At 43.6% G+C, this 27,273-nt stretch overlaps 1 protein-coding gene across 1 annotated transcript in view; it reads right to left on the reverse strand.

Annotated features, from left to right (window-relative positions):
• LOC138975684 (dynein axonemal heavy chain 10-like) overlaps window positions 1-27,273 on the reverse strand; it is a 186,492-nt gene that overhangs the window by 142,615 nt on the left and 16,604 nt on the right. The window contains exons 5-14 of the mRNA XM_070348421.1: window positions 25,568-25,725; window positions 24,031-24,153; window positions 18,708-18,941; window positions 18,063-18,185; window positions 14,189-14,347; window positions 13,608-13,775; window positions 11,440-11,634; window positions 10,794-10,910; window positions 9,935-10,183; window positions 9,081-9,257 (exon numbers count right to left, since the gene is read on the reverse strand). Coding sequence (XP_070204522.1) covers window positions 9,081-9,257; window positions 9,935-10,183; window positions 10,794-10,910; window positions 11,440-11,634; window positions 13,608-13,775; window positions 14,189-14,347; window positions 18,063-18,185; window positions 18,708-18,941; window positions 24,031-24,153; window positions 25,568-25,725 — 1,703 coding nt within the window. The remainder of the gene's footprint in view (window positions 1-9,080; window positions 9,258-9,934; window positions 10,184-10,793; window positions 10,911-11,439; window positions 11,635-13,607; window positions 13,776-14,188; window positions 14,348-18,062; window positions 18,186-18,707; window positions 18,942-24,030; window positions 24,154-25,567; window positions 25,726-27,273) is intronic.

Raw genomic sequence — 27,273 nt, forward strand, 5'->3', positions numbered from 1 at the left:
ACCCCATCACAAACAGAACTCTACAATCCACAGGTGTGCCCACACACACACACAAACACACACACACAAAGAAGCCGGATATATATGTATATCTATATCTATAAATATATAGAGATAGATGACAGTGTATTTTTCGCGTGGCTATAAATTGATTCGACCTTTTCACTTTTACAGTAAGGACAACTTACGGGTACATGCAAGGAAAGCCCACAACTTCTAAGGCGAACAACTCTGCAGAGTCTGCTGTGAAGGGCGACGGTAGTCTCCCTGTCACACTCGACCCCCTTTGAAAGAACTTAAATCCCTCCCAGGTGGAATGGGAACAGCACGAAAATGATTCAGTGACCAAAACACCACAATCACCTTTGAAGGCGAAGTCCACTCAAACGGGATTGAGAATAACTGTTATGGCTTCTCAAAGGAAGGCCTGAACATACTGAGACATACTGGGAAGAAGGCAGCCCGGCGAACTTCTCGCAAGCAAATGGTGAACCAGCCTGTACCAACCTTTTTACAGCACACTGCTGTGCAGCACAGGCAAAATCCTCCCCTTTAGCTGCTCGCCAGCTGCTACCAGATACCCCCTGCTGCCAGACATTCCACTCCCACAGGGAAGGCGTCAGTCAGTGGCAGCTGTTGGCACCAGCAGGCTGGCCCTTCTTTGGCCCCTATTAAAAACCCTGGATGTTTACAATTTTCAGTGATCTATTGCAAGTGCTTGGACCTTTTTGGTTTCCCATGATTAACTGTGTTAGTGAATTGAAACTTTAGAGTATGCACCAGAGCAAAAATGTTTTTTGTTACCAGTATTCTAAATGGAGTTTTTATTGTTGAAAGAGAGCAGGGTTCTGAGTTTTATTCACAGTGGTAGATGTGTTGTTGACAGTTTTGATGCTGTTACATGGGTTCTAACATACTATTCCTACTGTGTTTTGTGGTACCTGATTGTAGGTCTGTATTTTGAACTGTCATGAGCAGTGATGTGTAGGACTTAACTTTGGAAAAAAATAGTTTCTTTAAGGACAAACTGTGATTTGTGCATGTGTGTGTTCATTTTCTGACTGGCAAAGGGACTTGAAAAATGGGTGTGGATTTTTTAGTTGTTTAAGTTCAGCACACTTCGTGATGGAAACTCTTCATACAAAAGAAGCACACTTGGAGAGACTACATTCTCTTTGTCGTGTATGTGGAGAAAGATCAAAAAAGAAATATGACACTCTAGTGAAATTGTGTAGGTATGCCACCGTAGAACTTGACAGCTATCATGGAATAAACATCATGCTTGACAACAGTGACATTCATTCTCAAACATTGTGCAACAAATGTTTTTGCAGGGTGATGAAATTAAAAGGTTCACATGTTCCCTCGAAAATTTCGCTTGATAATGCCTATCAGGACATTCAAAACGCAGCTTTTCTATGGCAAGAGTTTGATGCTTCTTTACTTGCCAGCGACTGTCCTGTGTGTTCCAAATTTTTCAGTCAGACAAAAGGTGGAAGACCAGCAAAGAAAAAAAGATGCCAAGCAAGAAAGACAGATAGCTCTGGCGACTGTGTGACACATGTGTTTAGCGATGCTTCAACTTTTTTGCCACCACTGGCATCAACGCCTTCCAAAGCACCAAATACAGTTAGTGTGCAAACGTCTCCACTACAATCTAAACAGTGCACACCACAAAAAGAAAGCAGTTTTGTGCAAACCGCTACTCCAGAACGAAATAAAACGCCTAAAAGGTTTGTGGACAGTACAACTTCTCCCATGTCACAAAAGAAGAAACTACGTCCTGCACATGATCTCAGCTATCCACTTTCAAGAGAGGAAGAAGAATACCATACACAATTAACTCGCATGAAACTCAATGGTGCAGGTGACAACACAACTCTTAGGTGCAAAACCAAAGGCCAGCCTCTTGTCTTCAAAAAGATCATTGTTCCACGAAAATGTTCAAGCACCGCTGCTTCTCCTCTACGAAAAAAAAGATCTAAGCAGATTGAAAAGTACAGGCTTGACGTGTCCGGCAAAACAACGGAAGATTCTCTGATACAGCACAGTTCCGAGTTGCGAAAATCGTCAAAAGCAGTCAGGGAAAAGCTGCTTCGAGCATCAGGTTTTAAAAGGCCAGTGATGTCAGCCAAGGACGGATCAGTTTTAAGAACAATGCTTGGGCTTAGCTGGAACAAATACCGAAGACAAAAGAGGTATTTGAGAACCAAAGGGGTTCAGATGGCTAGTGAAAAGCAAGAACGGGTCTTTCAAAATGAGACACAGTGTGGAGACATACACATCAAAAGGAAAAGGTTGTTCACTGAAGATCGAGCAAGAGCTAGTATTCCAGTGGGCTACATAGGAAGTGATGATCTGCCTGAGTTTGTCACAAACCTATTAGACCAGTACGAACAAGAGGGCCTTCTGACTCAAAACGAGCAAATACCCGAAGATGAAATATGGATCAAAATTGGCGGGGATTATGGGGGAGGTAGCTTTAAATTGATGTTACAGGTGGCAAACACAACAGAAGCTAACTCAAGGCGCAATACCTTTCTAATTACCCTTGTGAACTGCAAAGATTGCTTCGTCAACCTCCAGTCTATTCTTGCCCCATACCAACAGCAGATCTCCAACCTTGAGGAAATCACCTGGAGAGGAAAGCACTTGCGCGTTTTTCTATTTGGGGATTATGAGTTCCAAACCAAAGTCTATGGTCTGTCAGGCGCACAAGCTGTCCACCCCTGTCTTTGGTGCAAGGCCACAAAGACACAGATCCAAAGAGCCCCAACAGAACAACCAGAGGTACCACAAAGAACACTTCTGAACATTAAAAATGATCACAGGCGTTTTGTGCGTGCTGGCAGGGATAAGAAAAAGGCAAAAGCTTACAACAACGCAATCCATTATCCACTGTTCGACCTTCAGCTGACGCAAGTTGCACCACCCTACCTTCATATTCTGCTTGGCATTGTTAAAAAACATCATGTTCTGCTTGAACACGAGTGTCACAAACTAGACAAAACAATAGCAGCAGTCCTTGTAAAAGAAAGTGAGGTCGATTTTTCAGGAATGACAAAACCTTTTGAGGAATTTGTCAAGGCCTTGAAAGATATCAATGACGAAGAGAAAAAGAAACAACACTTTGAAACTCAGCTTGTTTTCCTGCAAGAAGATGACTTTCACAGCACAGATTCCTACAACAAGAAACGGGCAGAGCTTCAGGATGACATTAACAAGACATATGACAGCGCTGAAACACAACGGCGACAGCTATCAGAACTCCAACTGTTGGCCGGGCCAGTCACATCAAACCTAGATCAAGTTCTGAAAAGCAACAAAATTGAAGTGCAGGCGTATCATGGGCGATCTTTTGTGGGAAATCACTGTCATAAGTATCTACAGCCTTCAGTCACAGCCGACATTTGCCAGAGTGTGGTGAAGAGAGCTTATGAAGTGACAGACGACCACAGCATTCACACAGATGCTCATGATATTGCAGTCAAATTTGAAGGTCTGAATACTAAGTATTCCAAAGTTCACAAGCAAGTTTCACACACACGACCTGTGTCAGAAGCAGACATTGATGAAGCAGAAACATCAATCCATGATTACATGCACTACTACAGAACCCATTTCACAGAGAGCACAGTCATACCAAAACAACATTTGCTTGAGAGTCACTGTGTGGATTTTATGCGCCTGTGGAAATTTGGACTTGCACTACATGGAGAACAGGGGGGTGAGGAAACACATTCCTTTGTTAACACTCTCAAGGGCCGAGTTCTGGGAATAAACAATGATGAAGACAAGATCAGAGTGCTCATGAAGGAACAGCTAACCATTGTCTCTCCCCTCCTTAGAACAGCAGTGTCAAGTCCAAAGTAATGCAAATTAACCTATATAAACTGGCCTAAATTACCGTGTCTCTTCATGGTTGTGATTTTGTAGAAGTGTGTATGTTCCTTCAAAGACAACAGAAAGGTGTTTTATTTCCTTCTTTGAGAAGTGTCTTTTTTTGTGAAACAAGTCTGAATACTATGTACTGAAAAAGATCTCAGCCTGCTTCTGTGATACAGTTTTAAAGAATTCACTGTCAGCAACTGACTCAGTGACTGACTAATAGAATAACCAGAGTTCTTTTGACACAAACAGTGAATGTGAGAACCCTCTCTCTCTAAGTGTTTACACAAGCAACAGGAGTACCGTTAGCTGCTATCTTGCCTGGCGCGCGGCCCCCCCACAGTGGAGTAATTAACCCCTTCCTGCCGGCGAACAGGACCTGGTAACAAGACTGGTGGTGAGTGATTCTGCATGCTGGCATGCTGTACTTCACACTGCATTCCTAACATTGCTTGTGGGAAATGGACAGCTTGAGTAATTGGGGTGTCAATGGAGTGGAGATTGGAAGAGATTGTGCTGGGACAGGAATGTGTCTGTTTGTATTCTGTCTCTTTGATACACCACACACTCTTTGCATGTACTCTCGACCTTGTCATGCTTGGTATCATTTTAAAGCTGAATGTATCCCCTATTATGCCATGGGTTGCCCGAGTCTATTTGATTGTGTCAGTTGTGTGTGCTTAGTCAAAATACACACTACCTTACTTTCTGGCTGTAGCAGCCAGCACTAGCAGACAGCAGTGGAGCAAGTGTTTTATTTATAGCGGGCCTACTGCCAGGCAATCTCACGCTGCCAGGCCAGCCCAGCTAAAGAGTGAGCTCTGCACAGCAGTGAGCATCCAGTCATCATGACCGATCTCTGCCAGTCCACCATGGCTACCCTTAAGGGTCTTGGGTTCCGACTCGCGACAACTGTGGGCCACCTGGTGGGAGAGGTCCTCGTGGTAAGGCCCCTCAACCCACGCAAGTGGATTATTGGCTGCAAGTCTGTGGTGCAGCAAAATCGACTCACCATGATCACAGATCTTGGTGGTGTCAAGGTGCAATGCACCATCCCAGTGCCAACAACAGATGGAGTCATCAAGGGAATCCCCAGAATTGTAATGATGGAGGAGTTGCAACAATCCATCAATCAAGTGATTGACTCTGATGGGCAGCGCTCTGGGGTCATTAAAAACTGCAGTAGGCTGAAACTGCGCAACGGTAAACCTTCTCAGGCAGTGAGGGTGACATTTCAGGCGGCACTACTGCCTGAAATTGTGATGATTAACAGACAGGAGTACCTTGTGACACCTTATGTGGCACCAGTGTCACGCTGCTATCGATGTCAGCGGTTTGGTCACGTGAGGGCTGACTGCAAATCAAAAAGTGACCATTGCCAAAAATGTGGGTCTGAAAAACACAAAGAGCCCTGCATTGTTGCAAAGTGTATCAACTGCAAAGGTGACCACTCTGCCGCCTACCAGGGTTGCCCTGCCCTCAAAGAGCGCCAACGGGCCAACAAAATACGAGGGACAGCGTACATGCCATTTGCACAAGCAATGCGGAGAGCAAAGCAAGAATTGATGGAGGAAGATGAAAGAAGGGCCATGCAGGTACCAAAACCTACCCCTCTCCAGCAACATGACCCTTCTTGGCGCCCGGAAGGGCTGTTACTACCTATCAGGACTGACTATGCTGACGCAGTGAGGCATAACAGCATTGCAGGGAACCAACAGCCTCAAGAAGGTCCCAATAGACAAGTTCATGACAAGGCGACACAAGAAAAAGTTGCTTCCTCCCTCAAGAAGCCCAACGAGGGGCTGGAGGAAGAGGAACAACAACAGATCCAAAGAAAACCAAGAAAGAAAAGAAATAGGACAAAACGAGCAAAAGAACAAAGACCAGTACAAGGTGATACCATGGAAGTGGGGAACCATTCACCCCCGTGTCAAGACAAAGAACCTGATGATAACATGCAAGAAGATGATCTGGTGAAACGGCTACTGCCACAACTTCGACAGAGCATCCAGGGAGACGTCACTAGAATGGCTGAAAGTGTGTTTGAGAAACGCAAAAAGATTGAGTCACGGCTAACTAGACTGGCATTGTCTAAGCTGGATGCCCAGCCAGCAGCACCTATCAGTGAGGACCCGGCAGCTTTTGTTACCAAGGCCCTGTGTGTGTGTGTGTGTGTGTCTCTCTATGTGAGCAACACCTGGGGATTGTTCAGTTCTGTTTGTGATGTGGTCTGGCGGCTTTTGTGTATTTGTATGTACTGGCCTTCCTTTGAAAAGCCATAACAGTTCAAAAGGGCTTACAGATAAGCTCTAAATTGCTCAATCCTGTTTGAGTGGAGTTCGCCTCCAAAGGTGATTAACACGGTTACATTCGTCGACAAGGATGGGACTCGATATGGTCAGGAATGGCATTATGGCCACTGAATCATTTTCGTGCTGTTCCCATTCCACGAATCTGGGAGGGACCTAAGCTTGGCGGGTTCATTGTTCGGACCCGGCGAAGCCGGCGTACGGCTCTAAGTACTTCTTCCCGGCGAAGCGGGTATTCATCTAGTCTTCTATATATATATACGACTTGTGTCTGTGTGTGTGTCTGTGTATCTGTGTATCTGTGTGTGTGTGTCTGTGTATCTGTGTATTTGTGTATTCCCCATGCACGGCCAAAGTTCTCGATGGATCTGCTTCAAATTTGGTGGGCTTATTCAGAGAGACCCCGGACACAACCTCATCGATGAGATATTTCAACACGTGCTCTCAGCGCGCAGCGCTGAACCGATTTTGGTTCCACCTCAGCTATTTTGGTTCCACCTCAGCTACCCGGGCCCCCATACCGACACACCATAGCCGCTACACCACATCACAACGCCAAAGTTCTCGGTGGATCTTTTTCAAATTTGGACACCGTATTCAGCTACACCCCGGACACAATATCATCGATGAGATATTTCAACACGTGCTCTCAGCGCGCAGCGCTGAACTGATTTTGGTTTTTGTGTTCATTTCACCATTATAAGTAACTCTTCCTTATCTTCTCCAGTGTTTGGCGTTTATCTCCCTTCCTTCGTGTGGCTTTCCCGTTCAGTTGTAAGTTACTACTATTTTTAGAATGTCACTGCGCTGTCCACTGCGCTGTCCACAACGCTTCCCTTGCACCCGTAAGTTGTTCTTACTGTCAAAGTGAAAAGGTCGAATCAATTTATAGCCACGCGAAAAATACACTCTCACCTATCTCTATATATTTATAGATACAGATATGCATATATATATACGGCTTCTCTGTGTGTGTGTGTGTGTGTGTGTGTTTGTGTGTGTGTGTGGGCAAAAACCTGTGTATTGTAGAGTTCTGTTTGTGATGTGGTCTAGCGGCTTTTGTCTGTCTGTATGTTCTGGCATGTGAGAAGCCACAGCAGATAATATAGGGCTAAGAAATAAGCTCTAAAATTCTCAATCCCGTTTGACAGGACTTCGCCTTCAAAGGTGATTGTGGTGAACCGCAACGCTGTCTGTCTCTGTCTCGCGCCCTTCACCCCAAATTCCCGTTTCTGAGATACTATTTTTAGAATGTCACTGCGCTGTCCAGAACGCTTCCCTTGCACCCGTAAGTTGTTCTTACTGTCAAAGTGAAAAGGTCGAATCAATTTATAGCCACGCGAAAAATACACTCTCACCTATCTCTATATATTTATAGATATAGATATACATATATATATATACGGCTTCTCTGTGTGTGTGTTTGTGTGTGTGTGTGTGGGCAAAAACCTGTGGATTGTAGAGTTCTGTTTGTGATGGGGTCTAGCGGCTTTTGTCTGTATGTTCTGGCATTTGAGAAGCCACAACAGATAATATAGGGCTAAGAAATAAGCTCTAAAATTCTCGATCCCGTTTGACAGGACTTCGCCTGCAAAGGTGATTGTGATGAACCGCCAGGCTGTCTGTCTCTGTCTCGCGATTCACCCCGGCGAAGCCGGGTATTCCTCTAATATATATATATATATGTATATCTATATCTATAAATATATAGAGATAGATGACAGTGTATTTTTCGCACCCATTGCACCTCGGTATAAGCAGACATAACGTATGGATGTTTTCTTGCTGAACAGTAGGGGAACGTATACTGTGTGTACTGTCAGCGTATACGGTAGTATGGTTCGAAGCGATGTCTCCTACTCCAATGACTGATGAGGAGTGACAGTCAGTATCAAACTGTTATCGAAAACAGCTAAATTACGTATCATATCTATATGTTTTTGGAATCAGGAACCGACAAGGAATAAGATGAAATTGTTTTTAAATCGATTTCGGAAATTTTATTCTAATCATAATTTTTATATTTTTAATTTTCAGAGCTTGTTTTTAATCCGAATATAACATATTTATATGTTTTTGGAATCAGAAAATGATGAAAAATAAGATGAACGTAATTGTGGATCGTTTTATAAAAAAATAATTGTAATTACAATTTTCAGATGTTAAAGTCATTTTTATTAATTTTTAAGCCTCCAAGCTGAAATGCAATACAAAAGTCCGGCCTTCGTCTAAGATTGCTTGGCCAAAATTTCAATCAATTTTATTTAAAAATGAGGGTGTGACAGTGCTGCCTCAACTTTTACAAAAAGCCGGATATGACTTCATCAAAGACATCTATAAAAAAAAAACCAGGAAAAAAACATCTGGGGATATTATATCCAGGAACTCTCATGTAAAATTTCATAAAGATCGGTCCAGTAGTTTACTCTGATTCGCTCTACACACACACAGGCACAGACAGACAGACAGACACACACACACACACACACACACACACACACACACACACACACACACACACATACACAAGGGCCGGGTACCTCAGTGCAGTTGGTAGAGCACTGGACTTGTGATCCTATGGTCACAGGTTCGAATTCCGGCATGGGCGGACACGTGTCAAGTTTATGTGCAGACTCAGAGATGGTTTCCATGCCCCACCCCTTGTCACCACAGTGGCACGTAAAGGAACTCGGTCATTCTGCCATAAGTGCAGAAGGTTGATTAAACCTAAACACGCACACACCTGGGTAGTGCTACTTTTCTTGCTGCAAGCTTTCCACTCGGAGGAGGAAGCGATCCGAATTTCCCACCATTGAGATAATAGAGTAAACGAAAAAGAAAAAAAAAGAAAAATGAAGAAGAAACCCACAGCGGGCGACTTACCTCCTTGCCCTCGTCCAGCTCCATGAGGAAGGGCATGACACGGAAACGGACGATGGTGTGCTTCATCCGCTGGAAGAGGAAGCGGCACCAGTAGATGGCTCCGGCCACCGGGGGAAAGTTCTTGTTGATGGGTGGTCTGTCCTTGTACTCCTCGAACAGTCCGTCCAGCATGGTCACCTGAACACACATATATTTCATGTTTAACTTGTTTCCTTTTATTCACAACTACTGTGTCCGTGTGCTCTTGTGGTTCCGTGTCTGCAGTAGTCATGCGCAGCAGAGACATAGATAGAATGTCTCTGTGCGCAGTAAGATGCTAAAGATGATAAAACTAGGAAGGTTAACGCGACGACTATGACATGCTTCTGTTAGAATTAGACTAGATTCATATTTGGGATGTTTGAATTCTCTTAGTAATAATGTCAGTCTTACACGTGTATTTCGTTTTCACACTAAGCCATCTCATTTGACGAGGGTCAACCAGACAGGGAGTCATGAAACCTTAGAAGTGTGCGAATTAAGTGACGAAGCTCCAGCTTCAAAAAACTGTTGAGAAAACCTCAACGTTATTTTTTGTGGGTGCTTTTGTGTGTGTGTGTGTGTGTGTGTGTGTGTGTGTGTGTGTGTGTGTGTGTGTGTGTGTATGTGTGTGTGTGTGTATGTGTGTGTGTGTGCGTGCGTGCGTGCGTGCGTGCGCGCGTGTGTGTGTGTGTGTGTGTGTGTGTGTGTGTGTGTGTGGGACCGCCCTTCCGAGATCACTGCTTATTCCCATGACTGACTCACTGATTATTGAGACGCGCCAACAATTCTTGTTCGTCAAACTTGCCGCACTTCGTACCTTAACACCTACTCACCTCCTTGTGATACTGCTTCAGGATGTCTTTGTACTTGTTCATGAGCTGCTCGTTAATGGCGGCGCGTGTCTGGATGTGTCGGAAGTTGAGCACCAGATCGAAGGCGCCCTCTGCCGAGCGGAGGGACTGGAAGGACTCGTTGATGAAGGCCTTGGCCTCGCCCTCAATCAGCTCCACCTCGTGCTGAAAGTTGTCGATGATGCGCAGCCACCGGTCCTTGTTGGACGGGTTGTAGGGGTCGAACGACACCTGGGGGTAAACAAGTTGTTGTTAGGCGGTGTCAAAACGGTCATACACGTAAAAACCCACTCGTGCAAAAACATGGGTGAACGTGGGAGTTTCATCCCATGAATGCCATGAACGAAGAGGTACAGTCCACCAAGCTTTTATAAAGATGTTATTTGTATTTTTAACCAAACTAAGATATTTCACACAGATCGAGACAGTCAGTGTTCTTCCGAGGTGAAGAAGGACTGTCGAGAGTTGTGTGAAATGTCCTATTTTGGTCAAAAATACAAATAACATTTATGTATCGATCGATTTTAGTTCCGATTTTTTTAACGATTTAACGCACACAGGTCTACGTTTTACGTAGGTGTACGAGCATTGAAATGACACAGTGACAAAAGGTCGTGTTCGTTGAAATGCGATCATGCCAACACATTCGAAATTGTATACATGTGAAAACTGAAATTGTTCTCTTGTTTTCAATATTCTCTGTAAACACAGAACATACCATGCAGCTGACGACCAAATTCAGAAATAACTTTTGAGGGAGAGTTGAGTCAAAGAAAAGCAAAAATGGCGGCTGATTTTCCCGCTACCCTGACGAAGGCATGCAAAGTTGAAACTTTCTGACCCGTTCGAGTGGCTCTGTGAGCAAGCTGACACGGTGCACCACATCGTCAATGCGTACTGGATCTCCCGTCACTGCCTTCAACTCCGACCCAAAGATGTTGTAAAACTCCTCCAGTACCTGCAAGTAAACAAAAGTTTAAAACACTCTCAGGTCTATCTCTAGAAATTGAGGCTTTCCGTGTGAATCAGCATACTCCGATCCAAAGATGTTGTAAAACTGCTCAAGAATCTTCGACAACAAATTAAAACACACCCTGGTCTACCTCTAGAAATCATGGTTGTGCACAGGAAAAAATAAATTTCGATCCAAAGATGTTAATTTTAATCTCCTTCAGTACCTGCGATAAAAATACTCTCTGGTCTATCGCTCGAAATCAAGGCTGTCTATATGAACAAACTAAGACACAGTCACCCGGCCTGCACGACACGCAGGCACACACTCACGCATGCACGCACGTACGCACGTACGCACGCACGCACGCACGCACGCACGCACGCACGCACGCACGCACACTTCATCCATATAGTACAGGTTTTGACAGATTTGGGCCACTTTGTCTTTGTAAGGGTTCTGACAAGTCTGGGCCAATAACTCTCGAAATGAGTTATATATACCGGAAGGAATAGGCTCCCCACACGTCACACACCTGCGCAACATTGTGGAGGTTCTGACAGATGGAGGCGACATAATCGGTGCGGTCAAAGAGTCTCTTGCGGTCAAACTCCCAGCGAGCGTCGCGACCGGACGTCTCGATCTTGTGGCGAGTGTCCAGGTAACACTGTTTCCACTTGGACAGCATCTCTATGGCTTCTCTGGTCATCACGCGGATCTCTTGTGTCGGCTTGCTGCAACAGAGAGACATTCAAGTGTTAATGCTTCTCTGGTCATCACGCGGATCTCTTGTGTCGGCTTGCTGCAACAGAGAGACATTCAAGTGTTCATTATTCTCTGGTCAACACGCGGATCTCTTGTGTCGGCTTGCTGCAACAGAGAGACATTCAAGTGTTAATGCTTCTCTGGTCATCACGCGAATCTCTTGTGTCGGCTTGCTGCAACAGAGAGACATTCAAGTGTTCATTATTCTCTGGTCATCACGCGGATCTCTTGTGTCGGCTTGCTGCAACAGAGAGACATTCAAGTGTTCATTATTCTCTGGTCATCACGCGGATCTCTTGTGTCGGCTTGCTGCAACAGAGAGACATTCAAGTGTTCATTATTCTCTGGTCATCACACGGATCTCTTGTGTCGGCTTGCTGCAACAGAGAGACATTCAAGTGTTCATTATTCTCTGGTCATCACGCGGATCTCTTGTGTCGGCTTGCTGCAACAGAGAGACATTCAAGTGTTCATTATTCTCTGGTCATCACACGGATCTCTTGTGTCGGCTTGCTGCAACAGAGAGACATTCAAGTGTTCATTATTCTCTGGTCATCACGCGGATCTCTTGTGTCGGCTTGCTGCAACAGAGAGACATTCAAGTGTTAATTCTTCTCTGGTCATCACGCGGATCTCTTGTGTCGGCTTGCTGCAACAGATATACATTCAAGTGTTCATTATTCTCTGGTCATCACACGGATCTCTTGTGTCGGCTTGCTGCAACAGAGAGACATTCAAGTGTTCATTATTCTCTGGTCAACACGCGGATCTCTTGTGTTGGCTTGCTGCAACAGCAAAGCCATTATATGGGCATGTTCCCGGGTTTTACCCCGACTTTCGATGAGATACACAGGTGCATGCGTGTTTAAGTGGTATCAGCCATCTACACTTATGGCAGAATGACCGAGGTCTTTCACGTATCACTGTGGTGACACGGGGGTGGGACATGGATACCGTCTCTGGGTCTGCACACAAAGTTGACCGGCCCGGCCCTAGGATCCCGGGCCCAGTGCTCTACCACCTGAGTATATTTTGCATAGTCGACTTCGCCCAGTTAAGGACAGGCTTTACGGTTTAGTGGTTTGTGCAACCGTATTTGACATGTACAGTACCCGGCGAAAGAAACGCATCTCATTAGCGCCCACTGTTGCAAGTGACTTTTTCATAATTTTCAAATTGTCGTAGAATATGAACCAGATAAGGTAAATCAAAAAGAAAGACAGATTCGTGGAGGATATTTTACTGGCTCTAGGATACGTGCATAGTATTTAATCGTTTTTGTTTTTTTACTTTTCATAAATTGTGTTATACAGGGTAGGGGTCAAGCGAGTCGTGATTGCAGGAAAACGTGTCGCTTCAACATGCTACAAAAATCGTAAAAATGCATATTTTCTAACAAGGTAAAGACACTTAATTGTGGAGACAATTCATTTTTCAACAAGATCATTAAATTAGAATTATTCGCCAAAGCGTTTAATACTTCAACAAATGATCACTTAGACAGTGTTAAAAAGGGTTGCTTGGCAAAAGCTCCTTCGCACGAAATCGACGTAATCATTTCTTTGAAAACCAGGTGCTATTTGTGGCCAAGTGTCTGGTCTACACGAACAGACTATAACTAGAAAATAAAAACACAGAGCCAGTAAAATATCCTCCGCGAATCTGTTTTTCCTTTTGATTTACCTTATCTGGTTCATATTTTACGACAATTTGAAAATGATGAAAAATCACTTGCAACAGTGGGAGCGAATGAGTTGCGTTTCTTTCGCCGGGTACTGTACAAGTTATCCACATAGGGTAAATGATGCGAATTAAATTGTTCTGAGCGCTCTAGCCACGTTAGTTTGTCAGCACAGGAGGTGGTCCATATTAGTTGCCGGTCCACATTAGGCGCCAACCCCCTAAATAACCGATCGAAGAGCACCTACAATAAAACACTTGCCTGAATAACTGTCTCACTTCAATGACTCTGACAGTTCTTTCTGTCAACTCGTACGCCAATCTTTCCATGAGAGGCACCATGCGTTCATCTTTGTTGTAGTGACGCGAGATGACCCATACCAGCCTCATGGCGTTCATCATTGTTGGGATGGTCTCCGTCACAATCTGCAATAAGCAATGTTACGTCAGAGGTGCCAATGATGTGTAATGACGTCAGGATGATAAATTTGCTTTTTTAATGAATTACAAAGCAGGCATCATTGTTGTTGTTGTTGTTGTTGTTGTTGTTGTTGTGGTGGTTGTTGTTGTGGTGGTGTTGTTGTTGTTGTTGGTGGTGGTGGTAGTGGTGGTGGTGATGGTGGTGGTGTGTGTGTGTCTGTGTGTGCGTGCGTGCGTTTGTGTGTGTGTGTGCATGTGTGTGTGTGTGCATGCGTGTGTGCATGCGTGTGTGTGTGTGTGTGTATATGTTTCACACGTACAGAAAAAATGTAGCTTGCAATATAATAAATACTTGCACAAGAAAATAGGATAAAGTCACAGAACCAAACAAAAAACGCTTCTGCTTCTTAGGTGTGTACGTTAAAGTCGAGGCCGTAGGTGACATTCTTGAAGTGTCGCTCCAGCGTGGAGAGGAAGCGGACGTTGTCCTTGGCCTCTACGAAGACAGAGATCAGGTCCTGCCGCAGGTCCTCGAAGTGCTCCTCAATCAGCACGTACACGCTCAACCATTTCTTCACCTGCACGTGCACGTTAAGCTTTGTTTACAAGGCCGATTTAAAACCAACTTTCAACCAACCTTTATCCCCGGACTACACGGGCGCAATGGTCTATTCACAAGGCCGAATTACAACCAAGTTTCAACCAACCTTTTATCCCCGGACTACACGGGCGCAATGGTCTAGTACAAGGCCGAATTACAACCAACTTTCAACCAACCTTTTATTCCCGGACTACACGGGCGCAATGGTCTATTCACAAGGCCGAATTACAACCAAGTTTCAACCAACCTTTTATCACCGGACTATACGGGCGCAATGGTCTATTACAAGGCCGAATTACAACTAAGTTTCAACCAACCTTTTATCACCGGACTATACGGGCGCAATGGTCTAGTACAAGGCCGAATTACAACCAACTTTCAACCAATCTTTTATCCCCGGACTACACGGGCGCAATGGTCTATTACAAGGCCGAATTACAACCAAGTTTCAACCAACCTTTTATCCCCGGACTACACGGGCGCAATGGTCTTTTGCCGAATTATAAGCAACTTTTAAACAACCTTTTATCCCCGGACTACACGGGCGCAATGGTCTATTGCCGAATTATAACCAACTTTTAACCAACCTTTTATCCCCGGACTACACGGGCGCAATGGTCTAGTGGATATGATGCCTCCCATGCGGAAGGTCTCATGTTTGAATCCCGGCCTCGCCAGGTCGCCTTAAGCTGGAGATTTTTTCAGAGATCAACTTATGTGCAGACCTGCTAGTGCCGATTCCCCCTTCGTGTGTTCACGCAAGCACAAGACAAAGTGCTCTTTATCCATGTCAGAGTTCGGTGGGTTATAGAAACACGGAAATACCAAGCATGCTCCCCCCGAAAGCGCCGTATGGCTGCCGAAATGGCGGGGTAAAAACGGTCATATTAAGTTAAAACAAACTCGTGCAAAGAACACGAGTGTACATGGTAGTTTCAGCCCATGGCCACAGAAGAAGAAGAAGAATCCCCGGACAAGATTTTTACATTTAGTCAAGTTTTGACTAAATGTTTTAACATAGAGGGGGGAATCGAGACGAGGGTCGTGGTGTGTGTGTGTGTGTGTGTGTGTATGTGTGTGTGTGTGTGTGTGTGTGTGTGTGTGTAGAGCGATTCAGACTAAACTACTGGGCCGATCTTTATTAAATTTGACATGAGAGTTCCTGGGTATGATATCCCCGGACGTTTTTTTCTTTTTTTCGATAAACACCTTTGATGACGTCATATCCGGCTTTTTGTAAAAGTTCAGGCGGCACTGTCACACCCTCATTTTTCAATTAAATTGATTGAAAGTTTGGCAAGTCAATCTTCGACGAAGGCCGGGGTTTGGTATTGCATTTCAGCTTGGTGGCTTAAAAACTAATGAGTGAGTTTGGTCATTAAAAATCGGAAACTTGTAATTAAAATTATTATTTTATTAAACGATCCTGGTTTCCGATGTAAATCCTTACCACAGACGACGCCCTCTTGAACGTAAGTTTCCATTGTGCAGAAGTGAGTTATATAAATCATGTAGCGCTAAAGATGTACAGGCTCGTCACTTTCACTGCCTTTTGCACTAGCGGCGGACCACGGTCATTGTGAAAAAATGCAGTGCGTTCAGTTTCATTCTGTGAGTTCCACAGCTTGACTAAATGTAGTAACTTCGCCTTACGCGACTGGTTGTTGGATGAAGTTACCCTATTCCAATCCACCTAGTTTGAAGTGGATACCTAGTGAAGGCCTTGGGAAGACAAATGCAGCACTAGCGAGGGAGCTAAGATGGCCACCGTCCTCATAAAACTGACACTAGAAAAGTTGAGACCTCTATGATCTAAAATCTCGCGAACAGAATAAAAACAAGTCGCGTAAGGCGAAAATACAATATTTAGTCAAGTAGCTGTCGAAGTCACAGAATGAAACTGAACGCAATGCCATTTTTCAGCAAGACCGTATACTCGTAGCATCGTCAGTCCACCGCTCATGGCAAAGGCAGTGAAATTGACAAGAAGAGCGGGGTAGTAGTTGCGCTAAGAAGGATAGCACGCTTTTCTGTACCTCTCTTTGTTTTAACTTTCTGAGCGTGTTTTTAATCCAAACATATCATATCTATATGTTTTTGGAATCAGGAACCGACAAGGAATAAGATGAAAGTGTTTTTAAATTGATTTGGACAATTTAATTTTGATAATAATTTTTATATATTTAATTTTCAGAGCTTGTTTTTAATCCGAATATAACATATTTATATGTTTTTGGAATCAGCAAATGATGGAGAATAAGATAAACGTAAATTTGGATCGTTTTATAAATTTTTATTTTTTTTTTACAATTTTCAGATTTTTAATGACCAAAGTCATTAATTAATTTTTAAGCCACCAAGCTGAAATGCAATACCGAAGTCCGGGCTTTGTCGAAGATTACTTGACCAACATTTCAACCAATTTGGTTGAAAAATGAGGGCGTGACAGTGCCGCCTCAACTTTCACGAAAAGCCGGATATGACGTCATCAAAGACATTTATCCAAAAAATGAAAAAAACATTCGGGGATTTCATACCCAGGAACTCTCATGTCAAATTTCATAAAGATCGGTCCAGTAGTTTAGTCTGAATCGCTCTACACAGACACAGACACACAGACACACACACAGACACACGCACATACACCACGACCCTCGTTTCGATTCCCCCTCGATGTTAAAATATTTAGTCAAAACTTGACTAAATATAAAAACAAGTCGCGTAAGGCGAAAATACAACATTTAGTCAAGTAGCTGTCGAACTCACAGAATGAAACTGAACGCAATGCAACGCAGCAAGACCGTATACTCGTAGCATCGTCAGTCCACCGCGCACGGCAAAGGCAGTGAAATTGACAAGAAGAGCGGGGTAGTACTTGCGCTGAGAAGGATAGCACGCTTTTCTGTACCTCTCTTCGGTTTAACTTTCTGAGCGTGTTTTTAATCCAAACATATCATATCTATATGTTTTTGGAATCAGGAACCGACAAGGAATAAGATGAAAGTGTTTTTAAATTGATTTCGACAATTTAATTTTGATAATAATTTTTTATATATTTAATTTTCAGAGCTTGTTTTTAATCCAAATATAACATATTTATATGTTTTTGGAATCAGCAAATGATGGAAAATAAGATGAACGTAAATTTGAATCGTTTTATAATTTATTTATTTTTTTACAATTTTCAGATTTTTAATGACCAAAGTCATTAATTAATTTTTAAGCCACCAAGCTGAAATGCAATACCGAAGTCCGGGCTTCGTCGAAGATTACTTGACCAAAATTTCAACCAATTTGGTTGAAAAATGAGAGCGTGACAGTGCCGCCTCAACTTTCACGAAAAGCCGGATATGACGTCATCAAAGACATTTATCCAAAAAAAGAAAAAAACGTTCGGGGATATCAATCCCAGAAACTCTCATGTCAAATTTCATAAAGATCGGTCCAGTAGTTTGGTCTGAATCGCTCTACACACACGCACGCACACACACACATACACCACACCCTCGTCTCGATTCCCCCCTCTACGTTAAAACATTTAGTCAAAACTTGACTAAATGTAATTATGGTTTAGGGACTACCAGAGAGAGAGAGAGGGGGTCAGGCGCGGATCCAGGGGGGGGGGGGGGAGGGTTCCGCCCAATTAAGAACAGGCTTTACGTCGATCTATTTTTGTGAGTAATCATTATTACCTTAGCAGATCTGAGTTGCTCTACCAGAGATCCCAGACAACCATTCCTGTCCCTCCAGTAGTCAATTTCGGACAACGGTCCCCGCCCTTGCGGCTTTCGCTTCAGTTGTTGGTCCAGCACAATCTGAAAGCAAGACGGATAGTCACAACACTCTGGAGAAGAGGTCCTTGTTCTGTGACTCTTTATCACACTCTCTGTGTGTGTGTGCGTGCGTGTTTGTGTGAGTGTGTGTGTGTGTGTGTGTGTGTATGTGTGTGTATGTGTGTGTGTGTGTGTGTCTGTGTGTGTCTGTGTGTCTGCCTGTCTGTCTCTGTATCTGTCTCTCTCTCTCTCAGTCTCTTTCTCATTCTCTGTTTTTCTGTCTCTGACTCTCTCTATCTCTCTCTCTGTCTGTCCCTCAACCTCACCTTGATTTGTTATGCCCTCTCGTTGCATGTTGACATGATAAGACGGTTAGGCTCTTTGTTCCTCGTCACCTCTTCCGGGGTGTCCAGCATCCCAGTCTCTCATCCCCCCCCCCTCTCTCTCTCTCTCTCTCTCTCTCTCTCTCTCTCTCTCTCTCTCTCTCTCTCTCTCTCTCTCTCTCTCTCTCTCTGGCTTCACTCATCAAGTCCATTTGCAACAACGTTCGCCAAAAAACCTCACCCTAATTTGCAGTGCCCACTCGTTGCATGTGGACATGACCAGACGGTAGAGCTCCCTGTTCCTCATCACCTCTTCCGGGCTGTCGGGCAGTTCGATGTCCGGCATCTCCAGCCTTAGCTCTCCCTCAAGCTGGTGGAGGGTCCGCTTGATATTGGTGACCAGTTTGTTCATGCTGATGATGAATTCGTCTCGCATGACCTGCTTATGGTGGCCCGAATCGGACTGTTTGTCTGGCTGTAGGTTTAAACAACTTTTTCAGAAAATTACAGATAACAATGCCGGCCGCATACAATCAATTTAATACAAGTCGCGTCAGGCGAAATAACAACATTTAGTCAAGCTGTCGAACTCACAGAATGAAACTGAACGCACTGCTTTTTTCACCAAGACCACATACTCGTAGTTTCGTCAGTCCACCGCTCGTGGCAAAGGCAGTGAAATCGACAAGCCATGCAGAATAGTGCGGTAGTGGTTGCGCTGAGCAGGCTAACACGCTTTTCGGTATGTCTATTCTTTTTAGCTTACTGAGTTTGTTTTTAATCCAAACATATCATATCTATATGTTTTTGGAATCAGGGACCGACAAGTAATAAGATGAATTTTTTTAAAATCGATTTTAGTCAATTAATTTTAATCATAATTTTCATATTTTTAATTTTCAGAGCTTTCTGATTTTTAATGACCAAACCCATTCATTAGCTTTTAATCCACCAAGCTGAAATGCCATACCAAAGTCCGGCCTTCGTCGAAGATTGCTTGGCCAAAAATTCAATCAATTTGATTGAAAAATGAGGGTGTGACAGTTCCGTCTCAACTTTTACAAAATGCCGGATATGACGTCATCAAAGGTGTTTATCGAAAAAATGAAAAAAATGTCCGGAACTCTCATGTTAAATTTCATAAAGATCGGTCCAGTAGTTTGGTCTGAATCGCTCCACACACACCCACGCACAGACAGACAGACAGACAGACACACACACACACACACACATACACCACGACCCTCGTCTCGATTCCCCCTCTATGTCAAAACTTGACTAAATGTAACAAGTCGCGTAAGGCGAAATTACTACATTTAGTCAAGCTGTGCAACTCACAGAATGAAATTGAACGTAGTCCGCCGCTAGTCCAAAAGGCAGTGAAAGTGACGAGCCTGTTTGGCGCGGTAGCGGTTGCGCTGTGCTTCATAGCACGCTTTACTGTACCTCTCTTCGTTTTAACTTTCTGAGCGTGTTTTTAATCCAAACATATCATATCTATATGTTTTTGGAATCAGGAACCGACAAGGAATAAGATGAAAGTGTTTTTAAATTGATTTCGAAAATTTAATTTTGATCATAATTTTTAATGTTTTTAATTTTCAGAGCTTGTTTTATTCCAAATATAACATATTTATATGTTTTTGGAATCAAAAAATGATGAAGAATAAGATGAACGTAAATTTGGATCGTTTTATAATTATTTTTTTTTTTTACAATTTTCAGATTTTTAATGACCAAAGTCATTAATCAATTTTTAAGCCACCAAGCTGAAATGCAATACCGAAGTTCTTCGTCGAAGATTGTTTGGCCAAAATTTCAATCAATTTGATTAAAAAATGAGGGTGTGACAGTGCCGCCTCAACTTTTACAAAAAGCCGGATATGACGTCATCAAAGACATTTATCGAAAAAAAGAAAAAAGCTTCCGGGGATATCATACCCAGGAACTCTCATGTCAAATTTCATAAAGATCGGTCCAGTAGTTTACTCTGAATCGCTCTACACACACACAAGCACAGACACACACACACACAGACACACACACAAGCACAGACACACACACAAGCTCAGACACACACACACACACACACACACACACACACACATGCACACACACATGCACACACACACACGCACAGACACACACACACACACACACCACGACCCTCGTCTCGATTCCCCCTCTATGTTAAAACATTTAGTCAAAACTTGACTAAATGTAACAAGTCGCGTAAGGCGAAAATACAATATTTAGTCAAGTAGCTGTCGAACTCACAGAATGAAACTGAACGCAGCAAGACCGTATACTCGTAGCATCGTCACTCCACCGCCCGTGGCAAAGGCAGTGCCCGTGGAATTGACAAGAAGAGCGGGGTATTCGTTGCGCTAAGAAGGATAGCACGCTTTTCTGTACCTCTCTTCGTTTTAACTTTCTGAGCGTGTTTTTAATCCAAACATATCATATCTATATATTTTTGGAATCAGGAACCGACAAGGAATACGATGAAAGTGTTTTTAAATTGATTTCGAAAAAAAAAATTTGATAATAATTTTTATATATTTAATTTTCAGAGCTTGTTTTTAATCCAAATATAACATATTGATATGTTTTTGGAATCAGCAAATGATGGAGAATAAGATAAACGTAAATTTGGATCGTTTTATAAATTTTTAATTTTTTTTACAATTTTCAGATTTTTAATGACCAAAGTCATTAATTAATTTTTAAGCCACCAAGCTGAAATGCAATACCGAACCCCGGGCTTCGTCGAAGAGTACTTGACCAAAATTTCAACCAATTTGGTTGAAAAATGAGGGCGTGACAGTGCCGCCTCAACTTTCACGAAAAGCCGGATATGACGTCATCAAAGACATTTATCAAAAAAATGAAAAAAACGTTCGGGGATTTCATACCCAGGAACTCTCATGTCAAATTTCATAAAGATCGGTCCAGTAGTTTAGTCTGAATCGCTCTACACACACACACACACAGACACACACACAGACACACACACGCACATACACCACGACCCTCGTTTCGATTCCCCCTCTATGTTAAAACATTTAGTCAAAACTTGACTAAATGTAAAAAGGAGCACAAGCAAAGCTTATACACGAGTTCTTAAAAAGTAATATAATATCTGATTTGGCGGACGATACCGGGATGTATTGAAAGGGGAAGGGAATGGGAAAATAACAACAACCGAAAAGCAACAACATCAACAACAGCATGAGTTTAACAACACACACGCACGCACGCACGCACGCACGCACACACACACACACACACACACACACACACACACACACACACACACACACACACACACAAACACACAAACACACACACACACACACACACACACACACACACAAACACACACACACACACACACTGATATTCGGTTTAAACAGGAGGGCAGTACAGTGGAACCCCCCTTTTAAAGGCCCCTCCCCCCTCCCTATTCTAAGACTTGCTCCTTTTTAATTAGACCCTCCTTTCTCTTATGTTTTGTTCATAAACCTCATTATTTTAAGTCGATTCCCTCCCTTGTAATACCGTATTTTGTCAGTGTTTGAAGGCTGACATAGAAAGGAAGTTCCCTTGTAATTTACAATGCTCATCTATTTTCTTTTGTAAATACACATTTTAGCAAATTTACAGAAAGAGATACAGACAGACAGACAGAAAGACAGACAGACTGACAGACAGACGGACGGACGGACGGACGGACGGCTGGAGGTACGGACGGAAGGACGGCTGGAGGGACGGACGGACGGACGGCTGGAGGGACGGACGGACGGACGTAACAACACAAACTTAAGAGTCAATACAGCAGCTTAGTACAGTAGAACAACCAAGCCCCTACCCCTGACATTCTCCACTCCAACCCCTCCTTTAGGAAAATCAGGTGTTAGATGAGAGGAAGTCTTAGCATAGAGATATATTTACAGATGTTATGAATACGAAATCTGAGAAAAAAAACAAGCTCAGAATGTATGGGCTGGCAATTCTTAAAACGGGAGATATGAAAAAGGGAAAATATTGGAACGTTTTAGTTTTTGAATCAACTGCAAAACTTTGAAAATGAATTGGCAAGCATGACATGTGTTCCAATAGCTATCCCTTACTGTTGTTTGTTTGTTTGTTTGTTTGTTTGTTTGTTTGTTCTCAGTTGTGTTTTTGTGATCCTGGATTTTGGATCGTTAGCAGTCTGTCTGGTTTGGGATTTCTGAAAAAAAGGGGTTTTCCAAGTTAGACAAGAACCAGGACTGGATGTCCTGGGTTTCGGAATCCCCCCCCCCCCCCCCCTTTTACCCATCAAATGTACTTCTTTTTTTTCTCTCAGGGAGAGCCCGAAAATAACCATTTCAAACGCTAAATTCCTACAACATCAGAGCACAGGCCTGGCCAGCCTCTGGACCCCTGCTTCATTTTGGTAGCCCCTCCCGCTCATACACTAAGTCTAGCCCAAATAACTGACCTAGGACAGCCCCTCAATGGACATTGATAGGGGATTGATATCCATGGTAGCCCTTCCGCTCATACACTAAGTCTAGCCCAAATAACTGACCTAGGACAGCCCCTCAGTGGACATTGATAGGGGATTGATATCCATGGTAGCCCTCCCACTCACAACTAAGTTTAACCCTAAGAACTGACCTGGGGCATCCCCTCGGTGGACATTGTCAGGGGATTTGTTACCATGGTAGCCCTCCCACTCATATACTAAGTCTAACCCTAAGAACTGACCTGGGGCATCCCCTCAGTGGACATTGTCATGGGATTTGTATCCATGGTAGTCCTCCCACTCATATACTAAGTCTAGCCCTAAGAACTGACCTGAGACGGCCCCTCAGTGGACATTGTCAGGGGATTTGTATCCATTGTAGCCCTCCCACTCATATACTAAGTCTAACCCTAAGAACTGACCTGGGGCATCCCCTCAGTGGACATTGTCAGGGGATTTGTATCCATGGTAGCCCTCCCACTCGAATACTAAGTCTAGCCCTAAGAACTGACCTGGGACATCCCCTCAGTGGACATTGTCAGGGGATTTGTATCCATGGTAGCCCTCCCACTCGAATACTAAGTCTAGCCCTAAGAACTGACCTGGGACATCCCCTCAGTGGACATTGTCAGGGGATTTGTATCCATGGTAGCCCTCCCACTCATATACTAAGTCTAACACTAAGAACTGACCTGGGAGATCCCCTCAGTGGACATTGTCAGGGGATTTGTATCCATGGTAGTCCTCCCACTCACAACTAAGTCTAACCCTAAGAACTGACCTGGGGCATCCTCTCAGTGGACATTGTCAGGGGATTTGTATCCATGGTAGCCCTCCCACTCATATACTAAGTCTAACCCTAAGAACTGACCTGGGGCATCCCCTCAGTGGACATTGTCAGGGGATTTGTATCCATGGTAGCCCTCCCACTCATATACTAAGTCTAACCCTCAGAACTGACCTGGGACATCCCCTCAGTGGACATTGTCAGGGGATTTGTATCCATGGTAGCCCTCCCACTCATATACTAAGTCTAGCCCTAAGAACTGACCGGAGGCAGTGGATGTCCATCAGAGGACATTATCAGGGGACTGTGTAGGGTAGCCTTGCGTTGCTTCTGGATGGCGGCGTCTTCCACGCCTTCCCGGTGGTAGTGCAGTAGAGGGGCGTACACCTGTCCACACATTGTGAATGTCGTTCACTGAAAACACTAGTGTTTTCCACGGTAGCATGCTAACTGGCCCTCGGACAACTTCCCCCGGACAATTCCATGATTATAGCTCTTCTTCCGGGTTTTTGTTTAAACCCTTTTTCCTTGCCGTTGTACATTTGAAAAAAAACAAACCTTTTAAGTGTATACCTTTAATAATGTGTGAATGTGTGTGTGGGGGGGGGTGGGTGCGTGCGTGCGTGCGTGCTTGCTTGGGTGCGCGCGTGCGTGGATGTGTGTGTGTATGCAAAAACCAGGGAGCATCATTGAGCATCAAAGAGATAAAAAAAAAAACGCTCGCGCTGGACCCGAGTACTCTTCAGACAGGCTCGCTCCCCCAGTATGAAAGTTTTTTGTCTTGTGCACGTGGATTTAAAAAAAAAATATATAATTATATTCATTTATTTTACACAATAAAAAAATTTATTAGAGTAAAATAAAACATTAAAACGTTCATAATAAACAATAGTAAACAAGAATTGAAAAAAAAAGACCGCCCATACCGGGAATCGAACCCGGATCACTCTGGCCATTCTACCACCAAGCCACCAACTCTGACAATTCTATCAGTGAAATTTAAGGCTATTGGGTGCTGGCAGGTTGTTCTATGAGGCTGGCTGTTGCCGTTTGAATTCGTCCTACGCCAAGTCGTTTTTGTGGTTTATTTCGCATTTAGGTCCCAGGTAACATTATGAAGTTTTAATACGATCAATCGGACCTATTATCAAGTTAGTGTATCAACTTTTGAACGAACTGCGCCCAGTAGCTTCCCAGCAATAAGCTGTTAAGTGGAGAAAGACACACACACACACACACACACACACACACAGACTCACACACACACAGACACACGATTAAAGTCTGCTGAGCCCAAGTACTAGCGTACTCGGGGATAAACAATAGTAAACAAGAATTTAATAAAAACAATAATAAAAATAATAGATCACCCATGCCGTGAATCGAACCCGGATCACTTTGGCCATAGGCGGACGTGCTTTCCACCAAGCCACCAACTGGCTGGCTGTTCTATTAGCCGAACAGCAGTTCTATCCCACCGCGAATTGCGCCCACCGCCAAGAGTCGTTTTTGTGGATTATTTCGCATTTAGGTCCCAGGTAACATTATGAAGTTTTAATACGATCAATCGGACCTATTATCACGTTAGTGTATCAACTTTTGAACGAACTGCGCCCAGTAGCTTCCCAGCAATAAGCTGTTAAGTGGAGAAAGACACACACCCACACACACACAGACTCACACACACACAGACACACGATTAAAGTCTGCTGAGCCCAAGTACTAGCGTACTCGGGGATAAAAAGTCATCTAACCAACCCCACAATTCGTACACCTCTCCCCCCCCCCCCCCCCAACTCACGTCATCAAGCTGTTTCAGCAAATTGAGGAAGCTGTTGTGTCGGTGAACGCCCCACTCAAAGTGTTCGGTGAGAATCTCCTCCCGTATAATGCGCTCATCGTCCTCTTCACTATCTCCAAATCCAAAGTCCGTCTTTGAATCCGTTGTCCCCGATGGAACTATGGGGATTCAACGCAATTTGCTGTACAAATTCACGAAATAAAAGTGGCAAATGCTTTATACGACTCTCCTTCGTCATGCCCATTAGGGTTTTGTAGGTCTTAATAAGGATTCCACTAGCTGTGACCCCGCCCCCCACCCCCCCCCCCACCCCCAAAAAAGATTTTTAAAAAAGCTTTTCCAGCTTCATAAGATAATGTTCAAGAGAACTTTCACGTCCGACTGATTGACACAAACTTGATCCATGTGACCTGTATCAATCCATTTAGTTTTTCAACCATAAGAATATTTCACATATTCAGACGTACACAACCCCCAACCTCCTTCACTAGTACGACACTAGCCTGACATACTCAATATCCATCAACTTATTTTAGAAAAAAGAGATTTAAAAAACAATTGTCAGTAAGTACTGGTGTCACATGACTGATGTGAAACAGTTGATTGGCTAATGGCAATGCGCTTAAAACTGTTGGAGTGCGCTAACTTTTCCAGAGAGCGTATTCTTCCGCCCTTTTCCAAAGCGAGGCTGTGCCCTTTCTTTTGATTTGAGAAGATTATTCTCATCCTCCGTGTTAGTGACATGTAGCTTATCTTCTCCACATTACCAAATGATGCTTGACCCTAAATGTCCCGCGGATAAAAGCAGAAGTGGGTTTTTTTCTGACAGATTTCATGCGCCTGTGCCACAGTGAGTCTGGCCTCTTCTTTCGACTTTCCTCTCAGCCGCTGTGTTAGTGGCATGTAGCTTATTGTCTCTACAATACCAAACAATGATTGCTAGACCCTAAAATTTCCCGCGGCTAAAGGCAGAAGGTTTTTTTTCTGACATATTTCGAGCTGGACAAAGCAGCATTTGGAAGTCGACTGATTCAATAGACTGTCCTACTCGTATGTATGTAGCAGACGACATCATCAGTTCAGGACTGTAATGAACGGTTTTCGCATATTTCAAGACAACTACGATGTAAACAGAATACGCGAAGGCTTCAAAACATTCTTACCATGTAATCATAGCACCAACCTCCCAGATGAATGCAGGTGCGCATGCATTGCGAGAAATACCATGCCAACTTTATGTGTTTGCGAATGAGGGAACGAACGTACGGAACGCGGATCGTATCAACTGATGCAGGAAATTGATGCATCCAAAACCAAGAATTTGATGCATCGTTTGGATGCATCAGAATTCTCGGGTTTTCCTGGAAAGTGCCGAGCAAAAAGCAAAATTTGAACCGGAATACGAAGCGAAACGAACTATTTCTATCAACTGATGCAGGAAATCGATGCATCCAAAACCACGAATTTGATGCATCGTTTGGATGCATCAGAATTTTCTGGTTCCGTCAACACTTAAGACAGACATACACTTTGCATTTCAAACAAGAAGAGCAAACGCTCGATCGAGTCACTTTCGCAGTTCTGAATATTATATGAGGCATCAGATGGACAGGAAGAAATTGCTATTCACAACACAATGAGTCACGTTCACATAAAATTTGAGCCCGGTCACTTTTATAGTTTCCGAGAAAAGCCCAACGTTAAGT

This window comes from Littorina saxatilis, linkage group LG9 (genome assembly GCF_037325665.1).
Source record: "Littorina saxatilis isolate snail1 linkage group LG9, US_GU_Lsax_2.0, whole genome shotgun sequence".
Taxonomy (NCBI): domain Eukaryota; kingdom Metazoa; phylum Mollusca; class Gastropoda; order Littorinimorpha; family Littorinidae; genus Littorina; species Littorina saxatilis.